Genomic DNA, 13,521 nt, shown 5'->3' with positions numbered 1-13,521 from the left:
ATAAACACAAATTGAGAAGAAAAAATGTATTTTGTATTGTTTGTTCCAGTGTAGATGGCAATATTATCGAACAATGGAGTCTATTTACCCTTTCCCACTAAACAGCATCAAGGAACACTTCTGAATATAATGGATAATTAAAAAACAATGCCCTTACACGTGCCGGGAAGCTAATCTTTCAAACAGTTTAGTTGTGGTCTGGCCTGTGCCGTCTTTACACAACCTGTAAGCCTTTTTTTTGTTTTTTCGCCAGACTGAACTTGTTGTCTGCGTGCCACTTCCCTTTATATTAAGAAAGGCTCGGAGAAAAAAAGCCCTGCATTCATGTGTCTGAGACAGTGTACAAACAGTGCCGCCCAGTCCAAATCCTGGCTGTCATCGTCCCCATTAGCAAGAGATTATTAATGTAATGGCGGAGTGTGCATCCACATTTGGCACTCTTTAGAGATGCTCCATTGGCTTGGGGTGATGTATTAGGGAGTCGTGCCACAGGCTGACTTATAACCTTCTATTGTGTGAACTTGACTGTGCTTATCAGTATTGTGTTGATTTTTTTTTCTGTCAGGTTACACATTTATTTAAGTGCTTAGGTCGAAGAGCAGAGAAAAGTAGGCTAGTGTGCTGGAGCTTTTTAGCTTGTTTTTCTCCCCAGTGGTGATTTAAATGGTTGTGGTGTCATTATATAGCAAACCTCTGTAAGTAAGTGGTATCTCCGTGTTAAAATGCACATAATGTTGACATCCATTGATTCAGTCATTGCATATGCTGGTCTGTCTATGTTTGTAATAAATTGGATCAAAATAGGATTTTTTAAACCTGTATACTTGTTAAATGAAAACACGTCAAGACTGTAATTGCCACAATTTACATTGCAGAACTAGTAAAAATAATGATAGTAAGATAACGATGGTGTAAAAGAGAAAATAAAATGATGAATACATTTTACAAGGGTATTTGAATTACATCGCACTGTATATAACTTAAAGATTCGTGACATTTGATTTGTTTGTTTTTTCAAAAGGTATACCAGCTAAAAGAGTGTTTAACCAAATAATTTAAAAATTGTAAAATAAGATCTTCCATCCTCCACATTTTTAATACAATTGTATCTGACATAAAAGGCATTTCTCCATCACAGGAGCCCTTCCTAGACTCAGTCAATCAGCTCTTGCATCATCCGTATAATTTTTTTCTCAAATTTGCATTATTACAGTATGTGGCAGATCAAAACACCAGACCTTGAGTGTGCATGTGATGCCTAATTGACAAGATATTTTTCTGCCTCCTGGTTTTCAATTGTTAATTTCACATGGAAATCAAGCCTTGTGAGATTGGTACTGTCTACATCGAATGCAGAGGTGAAATTACAATTCTTTGGAAGACAATAGAGAAATCCTACAGCCCGACGAAGCAGACGCTATCAGGAGAGTTGAATAAGATTGCCGCCTTCAAACAGTGAATCGTCTCCATTTTAACAGAATGACCGCTTGAATGGAGAAAGAGTCTGAAGAATGTAATCCTAATTCTGACTCAAAACACTGCAGAATGATCAGAGTAGAACGGAATTCATTTGGAAAATATGCAACTCTTTATGCAAGGTTGAGATTTGTGGGCGGGAAGTGTTACAGACTTGCAGTACTTATTCTGCATGACAAAATCCATAAGATGGGGTTTGGAAGTTTGCATGCTACGTTATATCCTGTATATCCAACATATGTTAACGTACAGACATCCCTGACTATATAAACAGGGAGCTAAGAATGAATGTGTTGGTAAAAAACCTGTATTATACCCAAGAAGCTTAGTACCACATGTGCTAATTCTTCTTTCAGTACAACTTTGTTCTCCTACCTAAACAGATTCATTCCTCTTGTGTGTTATAGTGCTTTCGCCATCAGCAATCCCAGTGTGGAAAACCTCAAACTTGAAACTCAGTAGCAGGACTCCACACATTGTAGTCATAATTTCAATATGGAGAAGGATTTTGTTTTCATCTACTGCATGTATTGGTTTTTTTTTTAATTACGATGCTCTGATAGAACGATTTGTTTCAAATTTACCAAGCATAAGAGATAGGAATGTTAAAAAAAAATGTGTGTAATGATTGTGGAACAGGGCATTTTGGTGATAGAGTACAATGTTATTATTCATGATGTGATCTTCCCTAATGTTTTGCCCTTTTTTTTACAATACATTAATTTTACAATGTAGTAAAGTGTAAGGTACAGCTGTGTACGATAGTTTACAAAGAATGTAACCGTGTTCACTTTTCCAGTGATAAGAGTTTCTAATTTAAAAAAATAGACGTATTAATAGAAAAGATTCAGAAAATAAATTGGATTAAACGCATGTGATCTAGTCAAAGGATTGTAAGAAAAACAGAAATTAAATTACCTTCTATCCAGACGACATTTCAACAGCTGTGAAGCTCTAGACACAGTGGAATTTTATTACAAAAGCAATAATCTCTGCTTTCCACCTGAATTTTGAGGTAGACTACAACTGAATCAAGTTTTTTTTTTAATCTTCTGAACTGTGTGTGATCCTTGTTCTTCAAAGCTGTGGCATACTGTATGCGCTAAGTTAAATCACTTATTTCACTTTTACAAAACTTCTCTCAACAGCTTATATTTAAAATGTTTAAAATAATATTCAGAATTCCTTTAATATTTATTTCAATATTAAACATCTTTGGTGATAGAAAATATTTTTGGAGTATGAAGCTCCCTCATTGCCTCTTTTCTTACATTTTAATATAGTGCATTAAAAATAAGAGAACCTAGATTTTAAAATGAAGATAGTGGAGGTGATTTTTTAATGGGAGTATACTGCATATACAATATACTGGATAAAATACTTATGAAGTGTTGCTAAAATATTCCAAAATTATTACGATTACGATCTAGGCTAATGTTCAAATAATGTCCACATCTCTGTAAGAAATGTAATCTGTTTAATATTACCCGATGAGAGTAGTATTGTCGTAGGTTTTCTGAATGCATTGAAGTTCAATATTTCAAACAAGATGTTATGTATGGCATATTGGCAACCTTTGGGGAAAAAAATACACCCGAAGAAGACTCCACAGCCTAAATGTTTCCTTGTTCATTTAGAAAAAAAATCATGCAGTGTCAATAAAACATCAACAAACTTTTATCAGAAAACAGTAAAACATTTATCTCATGAAGTAGATGACAGCTTAATGGGTCTGATGTACTGTAAATCAATGCAAATCTTTGGTTAGTTTCACACTTTACATTATATTTTGCATTATATTTTTCTACTATAACAGCAACCTTGAATAAACTGTTCCATTTTCTGGAATCCCCTTTGTACATAAATTGATATATTAAAGGTTATGTTTGAAAGATACTGAGTCTAGTATAGATAAAATGAGGGACCGTAGCTGTGACAGCCACTGTACTTCCAAGTCAAGCTGAGTGTAGTGAAAGTGCTGAGTCACAATGTGCAAAGCTGCCATGTTCCAGAGCTCGCCTTCCCTTTTACGAGTGGAAATAATGGACGCTGAACAAAAAAAAAAGCCTCCAACTGTCATCTGACTTTTGACACTGGAGAAAACTAAAGCAAAAGAAATAAAAAAGTTTTTTTTAGCGTAAAATGAGGATGGAAACACAACGCGTCACCTTAATTTTACTGTAAGGATCCATGATCAAACTGCAGAATATAAAACACAAATGAAAAATAAAGCAATGTGGAATATTTCTTTGAGTAAACTCAGAATTGCAGATACAAATATGTCCAAAAGAAGACAGTGGGATAAACGTCTTGCCCTTAGTCACACAAAAATAAAAGATAATTAAATGTTACTGATGGTGGTGTTTGTGTTCAAATCTTAATTCTCTATCATTATTGTACATTATTTTCATGGCATCCAAGTAAACATTATTTTATTGCATGAATGATGTTACATAATCAAGCTTATTTTTTCACAAAAAAAAGAACACTTTAGTGCTAGTTTGCATTGTATATTTACTCAAAACCATCCATCCATTTTTGGGAACTGCTTTGTCCGTAAAGGTACACATATACATACTGGGGCCAATTTTGAGACACTAATTAACTGAGTTTGCATGTATTTGAACAGTTGGAGGTAACAGAAGCACACAGAGAAAACCCATGCAGGCTCCAGGCATTGTGTCCCAGCCTGTAATCAAGTCCAGGGCTCAAGTGCTATGAGGAAACTGCATTAACAATCACGTGGCAGTGGCCCATGATCCAGAATGGGAATTTTTAAATTGACTGCATCACATGTTCCAAAAAAGGACTGTGTGTCAAAATGGATTGCTGTCACTGCTAATTTTGACTTAAAATATGCATAATGCTCTATGAATATTGGTTAGCAGCATTGTGAAATGGTGAGAGCTAATTAATATTATTTTCTGCAATTTATATACAGTATATATATGTTTGTATGCGTGTGCTTTATTTGGTGTGCATCGACAAAAACTCCAACAATTCCACAGATGAACTTATAGGTTTGAATAAATTATGTGAATGAACCCCTGTTTGTCCATTTTTGAGAAGGATATGTCAAATGCACAATGTAGAGTGGCATCCTGTTCATAAAATTCACCCTTAACATTTAAACGTGGTTTAAAAACTTGGTTCACAAAAAAGTAGTTCTCTCAAACGATGTATGCACTGACAAAGAATACTCTTTAAAAAGTACAATACCAGTACTCACCTGCTTCTGCAAAGGATCAAAACGGACTGGGATTGTTGTAACAGGGACCACTAGTGAAGCCTTGGGCTACACTAGAAGTGTTGATAAAGCCCTCTGTATGATGTGGTATTCTAGTCCATGGGAAGACACACCGTTTTCAGAAAACATGGAGAGGACAAAGTAAGCATTTCTTGCCACATCACATAGCAGACAAGATAAGGGATGTGATGAGAGTTTCTGTGAAAACAAACTTCTTTCTGTGCCAGGTCACCATTCACAGTACTGATAAGTTTCATGATGTGATCTTTCATTAGACAGTGAGACCCTCTGCTGGAACAGTCAACCCAAACTAAAACATTATCAAGCATTGACATCTTCCATCTTGATCCCTGATGCGCGACCTTTGGATGTCCTACAGAGGGAGCTAAAAAGTACATTGCAACTAAGTAATGTGCAGTAGTTCTGGGGTGGCCTAACCTAACAGCAGACCGGACTCTCTGAACAAGAACTGCACTTTCTTATCAGTGAGATGTGCAATTATTGGCAAAATATCATTTAGAGTGTGAAATATTTCTTTGAATGTGGCATGCTTCATTTGTGGAAGCAAAATCATTACTTTGAGTTAAGGTGGTGGAGTAGGGTGTTTATAACTTTAGGTAATTACTCTGTCATGTACACATTTTCCACAGGTTTATGTAGTGTATTGTTTAATACAATCAGACTTTCAAAATACTGTATGTCACAGTATGAAAATCCTCTTTGTCGGAAATCATATACAGTATGCAATCACACAAACTTGACTTTTACTCATTTAGTTATGTTTAGTCATATATTACCACTGTTTAAAATCATTTTGCTCATTCTTTTTTACTATATTCTTCACAGCCAATCTCTTAGGCTTATTTAATAGACTATTTTATGCAGACTTACACTACAGATGTACTACAGTCTTAAGTAGTAACATGTCAACAGCTGCTCTCTGTGTCCCTCATTGACTGCTGCAAATGTAGACATTTTTAGTTTGTGAAGGATCTAAAAACATTCTGCATCCTAAATATTTACACAAGCATATTTTGAAAGGTTGTTCCTCTTCGTGTTTGACAACTCACGTACTATACAGTGGCTCCACAACATAAATTGAGTTTCAGTTAAACATTTTAGAACAGGACAGGAATGAAAAGCTGAGTTGAAAGGTTCATTTTCTTCAACCCCTCATTCTCCAAATGGCAATGGTAGAATAACGTCTCAACGTTGTGCTGTAAATGGCAGGACACTGTTGTGTTTCCATTTCTCCATCTTGCATTTTCTACCTTCTTAGATAATTATGTACCTTGCCTGATGCCTGCCCTACAGGGTGTCTTACTCAGCCTTATGTTGTTAAAGGAAGGTGCTGTACCTCAGCAGCTTCAAACCTTCTGTTTACCAGAGTTGTCATTAGGAGCTCAGAAGTTTCAAGAGTCGCTGAGGGGAAATAAATTACCACTGCACACTGCTCCAAACTAAGTAGTTTTGAAAATCCTTTGATCTTCAAATTTTACTTGTGATATCTGGTCACAGCTGGCCAGCAGGGAAATAAAAATGAATGATGCCAGAGACAAAAATGAAGTAAGGAAATACCACTATAAACCTATGTAGTCACTTTACTTGTGACCTTTACGTTTCTGGTTTGCTTAACCTTTTCAAATTTAAGGCCATATTCACAAAAAAATAGTTCATTTCTCCATTTCGTATCCTAAACAGAAGTAAATTATTTTTTAAATGCTTAAGCGCCTCAGGAGAACAGAAAGCAGAGTTCCAGCCTCCAAATTGCTTTTTTTTGCCTTGCTTATTCAGAAGTCCTCATCTTTTCCTTCACCTTTGACAAAAGCATTTGAAATCTGCATTAAATGCTTTGTGACAGAGTTTTAATCCCTGTTGAATTAAAACAATCAAAATACAACCAGTCTCTTAGGCTTATTTAATAGAATATTTTATGCAGATTAGGTTTCTTATTTTGAATTTTGTACTCTGTAGTTCTATCTTGATATATGCATAGTACTGTATACTGTATATACATAAAATGTTGATCATTAACTGCATTCCCTAACTAATCCTTAAAAGGACCTATTGTTCAATTAATTTCAGTTTCACAATTTTATTTGTGGTATTTTAATTGTCTTTACTTTATCAGATTGATGGTTTAAATTAAAAACGTAAGATATCACGTACCAAATCTAACTTGCATGCTGTTTTTTTTCTGTTGAGTGTCGAGACTCAGATTTTCTAGGAGTAATTTAGGAAGGTCTGATTTATACTAAAACTAAATATACCCACGAATTGCAAGGGAAGGATTGATTTAGCAAAGGGAAAATGAAAATATTAGTATTTTTATAGAAATAAGGTCTCTCCTTTTTCTCATTGTGCAGTTGAAAGATATGAAATTTAAATGTGACATTAAGGAGTAACTTTACTCATTCATGGAGCCACAGATCATACCTTAGTGACAATGCTTGCAGCTTATAGTCGTGAATCACTGGTTTTATTTTTATTATATTAATCTGATTTCCTGCCTTTTCCCTTTCTTATTGTATTAAAGTGTTTACGCTTAAGGCATTTTAATATTTCTCAAAAAAGGAAATCAGTTTTCTAGCACTGCAGAATCCCTATAGGTTACATTTTGTTCAGACCGCCCTATATTATTTCAGGGGTAAGTTGTATTGGGGATCTTGTCTGAGTCGGCACGTCTGAGTGTGTGTGGAGAAGGAACAGTTATAGCAAAGTAGTTAGATGTGGGTAATCGCCAGAGCTATGGCTTACTTGACTGAGCATGGATCAGGAGTGGCAGAAGACAACAGAGATGAATGGTGAACATAGATGAACTGTAACAAAATGGGAAGAAAGTACATGTTCTTATAAAAATGAGGACTGGATGGACAGTGTGGTTTTAATTGAATTAGCAGTGTCATCATAAACTATTCTAACACAGGTCCCTTCTTTCATTCACTGCATAAGCTGATGAGCACTAACATTGGCACAGAATGCAAAAATGATTTTTTATTTTGGTTTTTTTTGGGGGGAGGGAGGTAGAGGAGACATTCATTTGATGTGCTGTAATTTGTGTTTGTTCTTCCTCCACTGGTGATGAATTATTTTACAGAACAACTATAGAAGGTCTTGTGCTTTGCAGACTAATGGGGAAGTGTTGGACCCTAGGCACACCACGCAGTATTGCAATCAATCTTAATTGTTTTTTTTAATAGCATACTGGGTTTGAATAGCAAAAATAAGAGGACCATTTTAGTCACTGTGTGTATTGCTTTGATATACTGTAATAGGCTGTACTCTCCTTAGTAATATTGCTTTTGTACTGTATGTGACCTAAATTACAATAGATTAGGTGTACTACCTTGAACACATTTTTGAAAATATTGCCTCCTAAACTTGTAAAAGAGGAAAAAATGTTATGCCAGGACAGTATAGGGAGATTTGCAGAATAAAACAGCCAACAATATAGCTATTTACTGAAATATATATGCATTTACGTTTAAAGATAAAGATATATACCTGTGTCATGAATATCATGAATATATGTGTGATGCATAAAAATATATATGGAAAAGAAAATGTTCTTGGGAATGTTCGACACAAAAACCCTTATTTAGTTACAGGCTAACTTTTGGGTGCCAAATATGTAATGCTAATGTATATTTATAATGGAAAATATTCTTAGTACTCTATGTAGAGGAAAAGAAATGTCAAGGTATGTCAAGTACTGTAGGTATAACTACAGTGTACAAATGCCTAGAAAAGAAAATGTTAATGTTATAACCAAATGATTAACATTTATTTTAGGGCATTTTGGATAGAGCTTCTTGTTTGGCTGGTTATTCCATCATCACCTTAACCATCAGAAAGCTTTTGAACCAAAGCACGCCGTGATTTTTAATTATTTAAACTTTGTGTACAACCTTACAAAACTACCATAGATAGATGCAATTATGGAGTATTTGGATATAGAAGGGGCAAACTAAACCTTTCACACTATTTAGCATTAACTGACAGGCGTTATTCCCTGGGAAAAAGATGTAAGTAATTTGAATTTTCTCCCTCCCCTTTCTCCCTCCCTTCCCGCCTTTCCAGGAGCTCTGTCGGCAGCGCATGGCTGTCAAGACGTCTGAGCGCCCGGAGCCCCAGCATTCCTCCCGCATCAACAGCGTCTCGTCCCAGTTCAGCGATGGGCCCATCCCCAGCCCCACCGCCCGCAGCAGCACTTCCTCCTGGTGTGAGGAGCCGGTTCAGTCCAACATGGACATCTCCACCGGGCACATGATTCTGGTACACAGCCCTCCTTCCCGCTTCCCTCCGCCTCTCCTCCCTTCCCTTCTCCGGTCTCTGTGAGTCTCCCTCTCCCTCCTGCCGCGTGTTATCGAGCCACGCCGAAGGAAAGGAAATTGCTTTGTGTGAGGAGAGCCTTGAAAAAAATCAGAATAATATGCCACTGACAAGGATGGAAGAAGAAAATTCCAGAAACGTTTTTACGGGGTACATTTCCTCTGGGTCTAACCATTAGGGCTTGTTTTCTTTGCCGTTTTGGTTTCCTAAGTAAAATGCTTTGAGCTCAGAATATGTGCTAGATGTTAAAACTGTTCTAGAGAAGACATGCAGCAAGGGTTGAGCATTAATATATACAGTAGTTAATAGGTTTTTGCTGGTATTATGAACTGGATGTGGCAGGAATTTTACGATTCATTTGCAGATGATAAGCTTTCTTATATGATCAGTCGATTGTTGGTGAATACACTTTCCTGACCTGGTTATATTGTAGCCAGATACACTGTGTAGATGTTGCTTTTTCATGATTGGTATTGAACTTTCAAAGAATAACAGGTTTTGGCTTAATTATAGTGCTCCTTAAATTCATTGTGCTCTTGTATTAGTTTAATTGTTCTTTCTGGTAAGGTTTGTTTGCATGACAAATGAAAACACTTGTTTTCAATTTTTGTTAGATTTTTGTTTTGTTTTGTTTTTGTTTTTTTGCATTGTGGTAAGTTTAGTTTCTGTGGAATCATTTGATTTGACTTCACATGAATAAATACTACAAAGACATGGTAGGACATGTCTGGGGCACACCAAAAAGTAAATGTGGAAATTATGTTCAGAGACTTCTTTTTAGAGGTAATTTAGGCAGGCATCTTTTTAAATCTACAGAGGGATGTTGTAGATATACAATGAGAAGAAATTATTTCCTTTAGTTATTTGTTACATACCTGCATGTTTTCAGGTTGGTCCCATGTGCATGTGGAATACAAGAAAACCAGTTCAGTCTTACAATATTACAGTTCAGACACTTTTCCTTCATTCAAGTGCTACCAGTTCATCTTCCTGCTTTAGCAATGTACTGTAGCTGCAGCATGTAAATGGCTTTTAGTATCTAATATCTTTTTTCATATGTGATCCCGAAAGCTAAAACTCTGCAAATCTGTGAGATATGTCTGTCTTGTAAAGAGGGAAATCAGAAAAGGAGATGTACTGTAATGCAGCCGAGCTTGATCCTGCAACATTTAAAACAACATCTACATTTGGTAAACGTTATTAAAATGTGTTCATTTGAAGTTCTTTCAAACAAATTGTAAACTAATGTTTGCAGCACTGTAGTCAGTAATTTCACATAGACTTCAAAGTATTGCTCAAATACTTGCTCAAGTATTGCTCAAAATCACACCCCTAGCCACACTGTCTGAATCTCTGGGTCTGGCCTCTTGTTTTGTCCCTTCAACAAGACGACAAAGTAATACGATGACAGGGCTTAGTCCTGCCGTGCATCTATTCTGTGGAAAACTCTTTCTATGAGATCAGGAAAGTTTAGCCAGTTTACATTTTTTTATCTCAACTGTAAATTAACTTATTTAAACTGATAGATTTAATGATAAAATGTCCCACCCACTATACAGTACATTCATTAATGTGTTTAATCTGATTCTTATTTATTTTTTAATAGTGTTTTGAATTATTTTTATTTAATTAACATTATTATTATTATTATTATTATTATTATTATTATTATTATTATTATGGCCTCAGAACTCAGTATTGTGTTGAAATGAGTATTCAGCACCTTGGACAGCTCTCAGCAGATGCCACTCATACAGGGAGGTTATTTTCTTGTCCCAAAGCTCCAATTTAATTTTTACTAGGAGTGGTCTGAATGTTCTCAGCACTTTCCAAGACCTTTACCTACATGTGATAAATACTGTAGGTAATATCTCTCAGATAGTATGAGCCAGGAACTCCCATTTCATTGGTGGATTACTCTCATCCACAGAAAAAGCAGAGACTGTCAGCATGCAAAGGGAATGTTAACTGGATGTTGTATGTATTATAATAAAGTATATATTTGTATTACATATGTATTATAATAAAATTAAATAAATCCTGTTTTAGACACTATAATTGTATGTACAGTAGATACTGTTGACCAATGGATTAGAGAATTAGTCAGTTAATTTTAACTATACGTATCTACTTTAAAATTATAGTGCAGCCAGTTTACTCACATTTTAAATTTTTTTAACATGAAATATACAAGCTATCACAGTGACTTATTTTTTAAAGAGAACACATTTCAGATATCTGTTTTTGTGAGATTCAATATAAGGAATGTAATGTAGGCTTAATGTGCCCATTCTATGAACTGAAGGCATCACAACACATACTGTCTATACAGTACATGCTGCTCGAGAGATTGCTGTTGTGTTTTTCATCTGGCTTTTCATTGCTAGATAAAGAATTTCATTATCAGCAGCTGGAATTCTTTTATATTACTGACTGATATCTTTTGATGGACACATAACACTTTCAGTGTCAGATAAATCTTTAAGATACTGACTTATCGACTTTCAGCCTTGTGAGTGAGCCTAGAACTTGTAGCAAAAGCTCTGTTGCACAATGAATTGAGATTTACAGTTCAGAGACGACTCCACTACCTTTACGTTCTGCTCAGGGATCAAACCATTGTCCAGTCTATAGTTAGGGGACTCATGTCACACCAGGGGTACCAACTGCAGTGGAAAAATAAAGATTTAAGAGGTGATCCTTTAAATGGAATTGACTCCTCCAACTATTAGAAAAATACACTGTATTTCCATGTATGAATTGAAACTAGATGTGCAATTCTCACTCTTAAGACTCCATTTAATACAAATTCATTATTTTTCCAAAGTAGGAAGTATATGCTTGGTTAAGATTTTTTATTGATATAACATCAAATTTTAGAGCTAATGCACATTCACATGCGATCTACCTGCTGTGTTGACTGTAATTCATTCATATACAGTAGTATTTCATCTGCTTCATATTGTTGAATTAGGAGCATATTTCAGCCTAATGCCACTAATTTTATATTGCTTAGGGAGGACGATGAACTTCTTTCATTTCCTGGAGTAAGACAAGTGTATCTTTTTAGAACACTGAAGTGTTCTGAAGTAACATCCCCTTATATCAGTAAAACAGCTTTTAAAAACTTTGAATGCTTATTATTGGTTCATCAGTAACTAACCAAAGATATTACCTGATACAGTATGTGTTTACTCCGGTAATGAGTTACTGTGCCACTTATTTGCTAATAGGGTGATCAAGTTTGACATCTGGGAAACTGTAACTTTACTATAGTAACTACTATATATTTTTATTCTGTTATCCTTAGATTATTTATTTATTTTACATGTTTTTTGCATTAGTGACCAACTTTACTTTGTTTTGCTTTCTGCTGCCAGAACGTTACAGGAAATTAAAAACAACTTACTGCACAGTACATGTAAATAAGGTATTTTGATGTTATAAAAAGGATAACCTTGTCATTCCCCTCCCTTTCTTTTTTTTAGAAATTGTGGGATCTTATAAAGATATCATTGCAAGAAATGGGAAAGAGTCTATTGTACTCAAAACCTCTTCCTTTCTGAATTATTAACAGGCATTTGGGTTTAATTGTTTAAAGTGTTTCTCCACACTTCTGTTTTTTAAATTCTTCTCATTAGTTTTCTTATCATAAAAAAAAAACATACATGTTGTATAAAAGGACTTTTTCTCTGCTCTTCAGTAAAGAAATCTGACCATATTGTCAGATCATACATTTTTTTCAATAACGAAAAGGTTTGTGCTGTACAGTAGCTGTATTTGGTCCCATTAAAAAACAAGTTCTGTAAATGAATTCAACCAATCATGATTCAAGAGTGTCTCTTTTCTTTACCAGAAAAGTACAATGGCGGTATTACTGATAATATTATTACAATATGTGAACATGAATAAGTGAAATTAAAGATTGTCAATGTTACTACATGGCCTACGAATCTAAAATGGATTTGCCTACAGACCAGTGAACAAAAGACATTGTGCCTGAAGAATAAGGGCAGTTGGACAATAGTTATTGAGAGGGAGCAGTTGAGAGCTCAGCACACTCCTATCTGAAATCATACTACTGTCATGTAGACACATACCGAGCTTGTGAATTACATAGAGGGTCTAAGAACAGTTCTAAATAAGAAGAAGCTATTCTGCCCATTTGGATAGATGTTTTAGTAGCTAACGGTTTTTTTAATTATGCAACATTATCAGTTTCAACAACATAGGTGGGCAGCATGTTCTATACCTGCTACCCTATGTGCAGTGCCTCCTGACATTACTTTTAAATGGACTTCCGTGTAGTTTCCAGTGACTCGTGTTTCCCTGATGATTCTGAAATGGTCAATTGAGTTGACTTTATCAGTGTCTTTGAGATTTTTAAATACTTGAGTCAGGTTCCCTTGGGTGATCTCTTTTCAACACTAAAAAGTTCCAGTTCTTTTTGCCTGTCAGTGTACAGT

At 35.3% G+C, this 13,521-nt stretch overlaps 1 protein-coding gene across 2 annotated transcripts in view; it reads left to right on the top strand.

Moving 5' to 3' along the window:
• ptprn2 (protein tyrosine phosphatase receptor type N2) overlaps window positions 1–13,521 on the top strand; it is a 317,622-nt gene that overhangs the window by 257,523 nt on the left and 46,578 nt on the right. For both annotated transcript variants that reach the window (XM_015354876.2, XM_015354875.2), the window contains exon 14: window positions 8,804–8,998. In XM_015354876.2, the coding sequence (XP_015210362.2) occupies window positions 8,804–8,998 (195 nt within the window). The remainder of the gene's footprint in view (window positions 1–8,803; window positions 8,999–13,521) is intronic.

The sequence above is a fragment of the Lepisosteus oculatus genome, chromosome 6 (assembly GCF_040954835.1).
Source record: "Lepisosteus oculatus isolate fLepOcu1 chromosome 6, fLepOcu1.hap2, whole genome shotgun sequence".
In the NCBI taxonomy this organism is placed as follows: domain Eukaryota; kingdom Metazoa; phylum Chordata; class Actinopteri; order Semionotiformes; family Lepisosteidae; genus Lepisosteus; species Lepisosteus oculatus.
The sequence above is the reverse complement of the archived record's forward strand: the minus strand, read 5'-3'. Positions and strand labels throughout refer to the sequence as shown.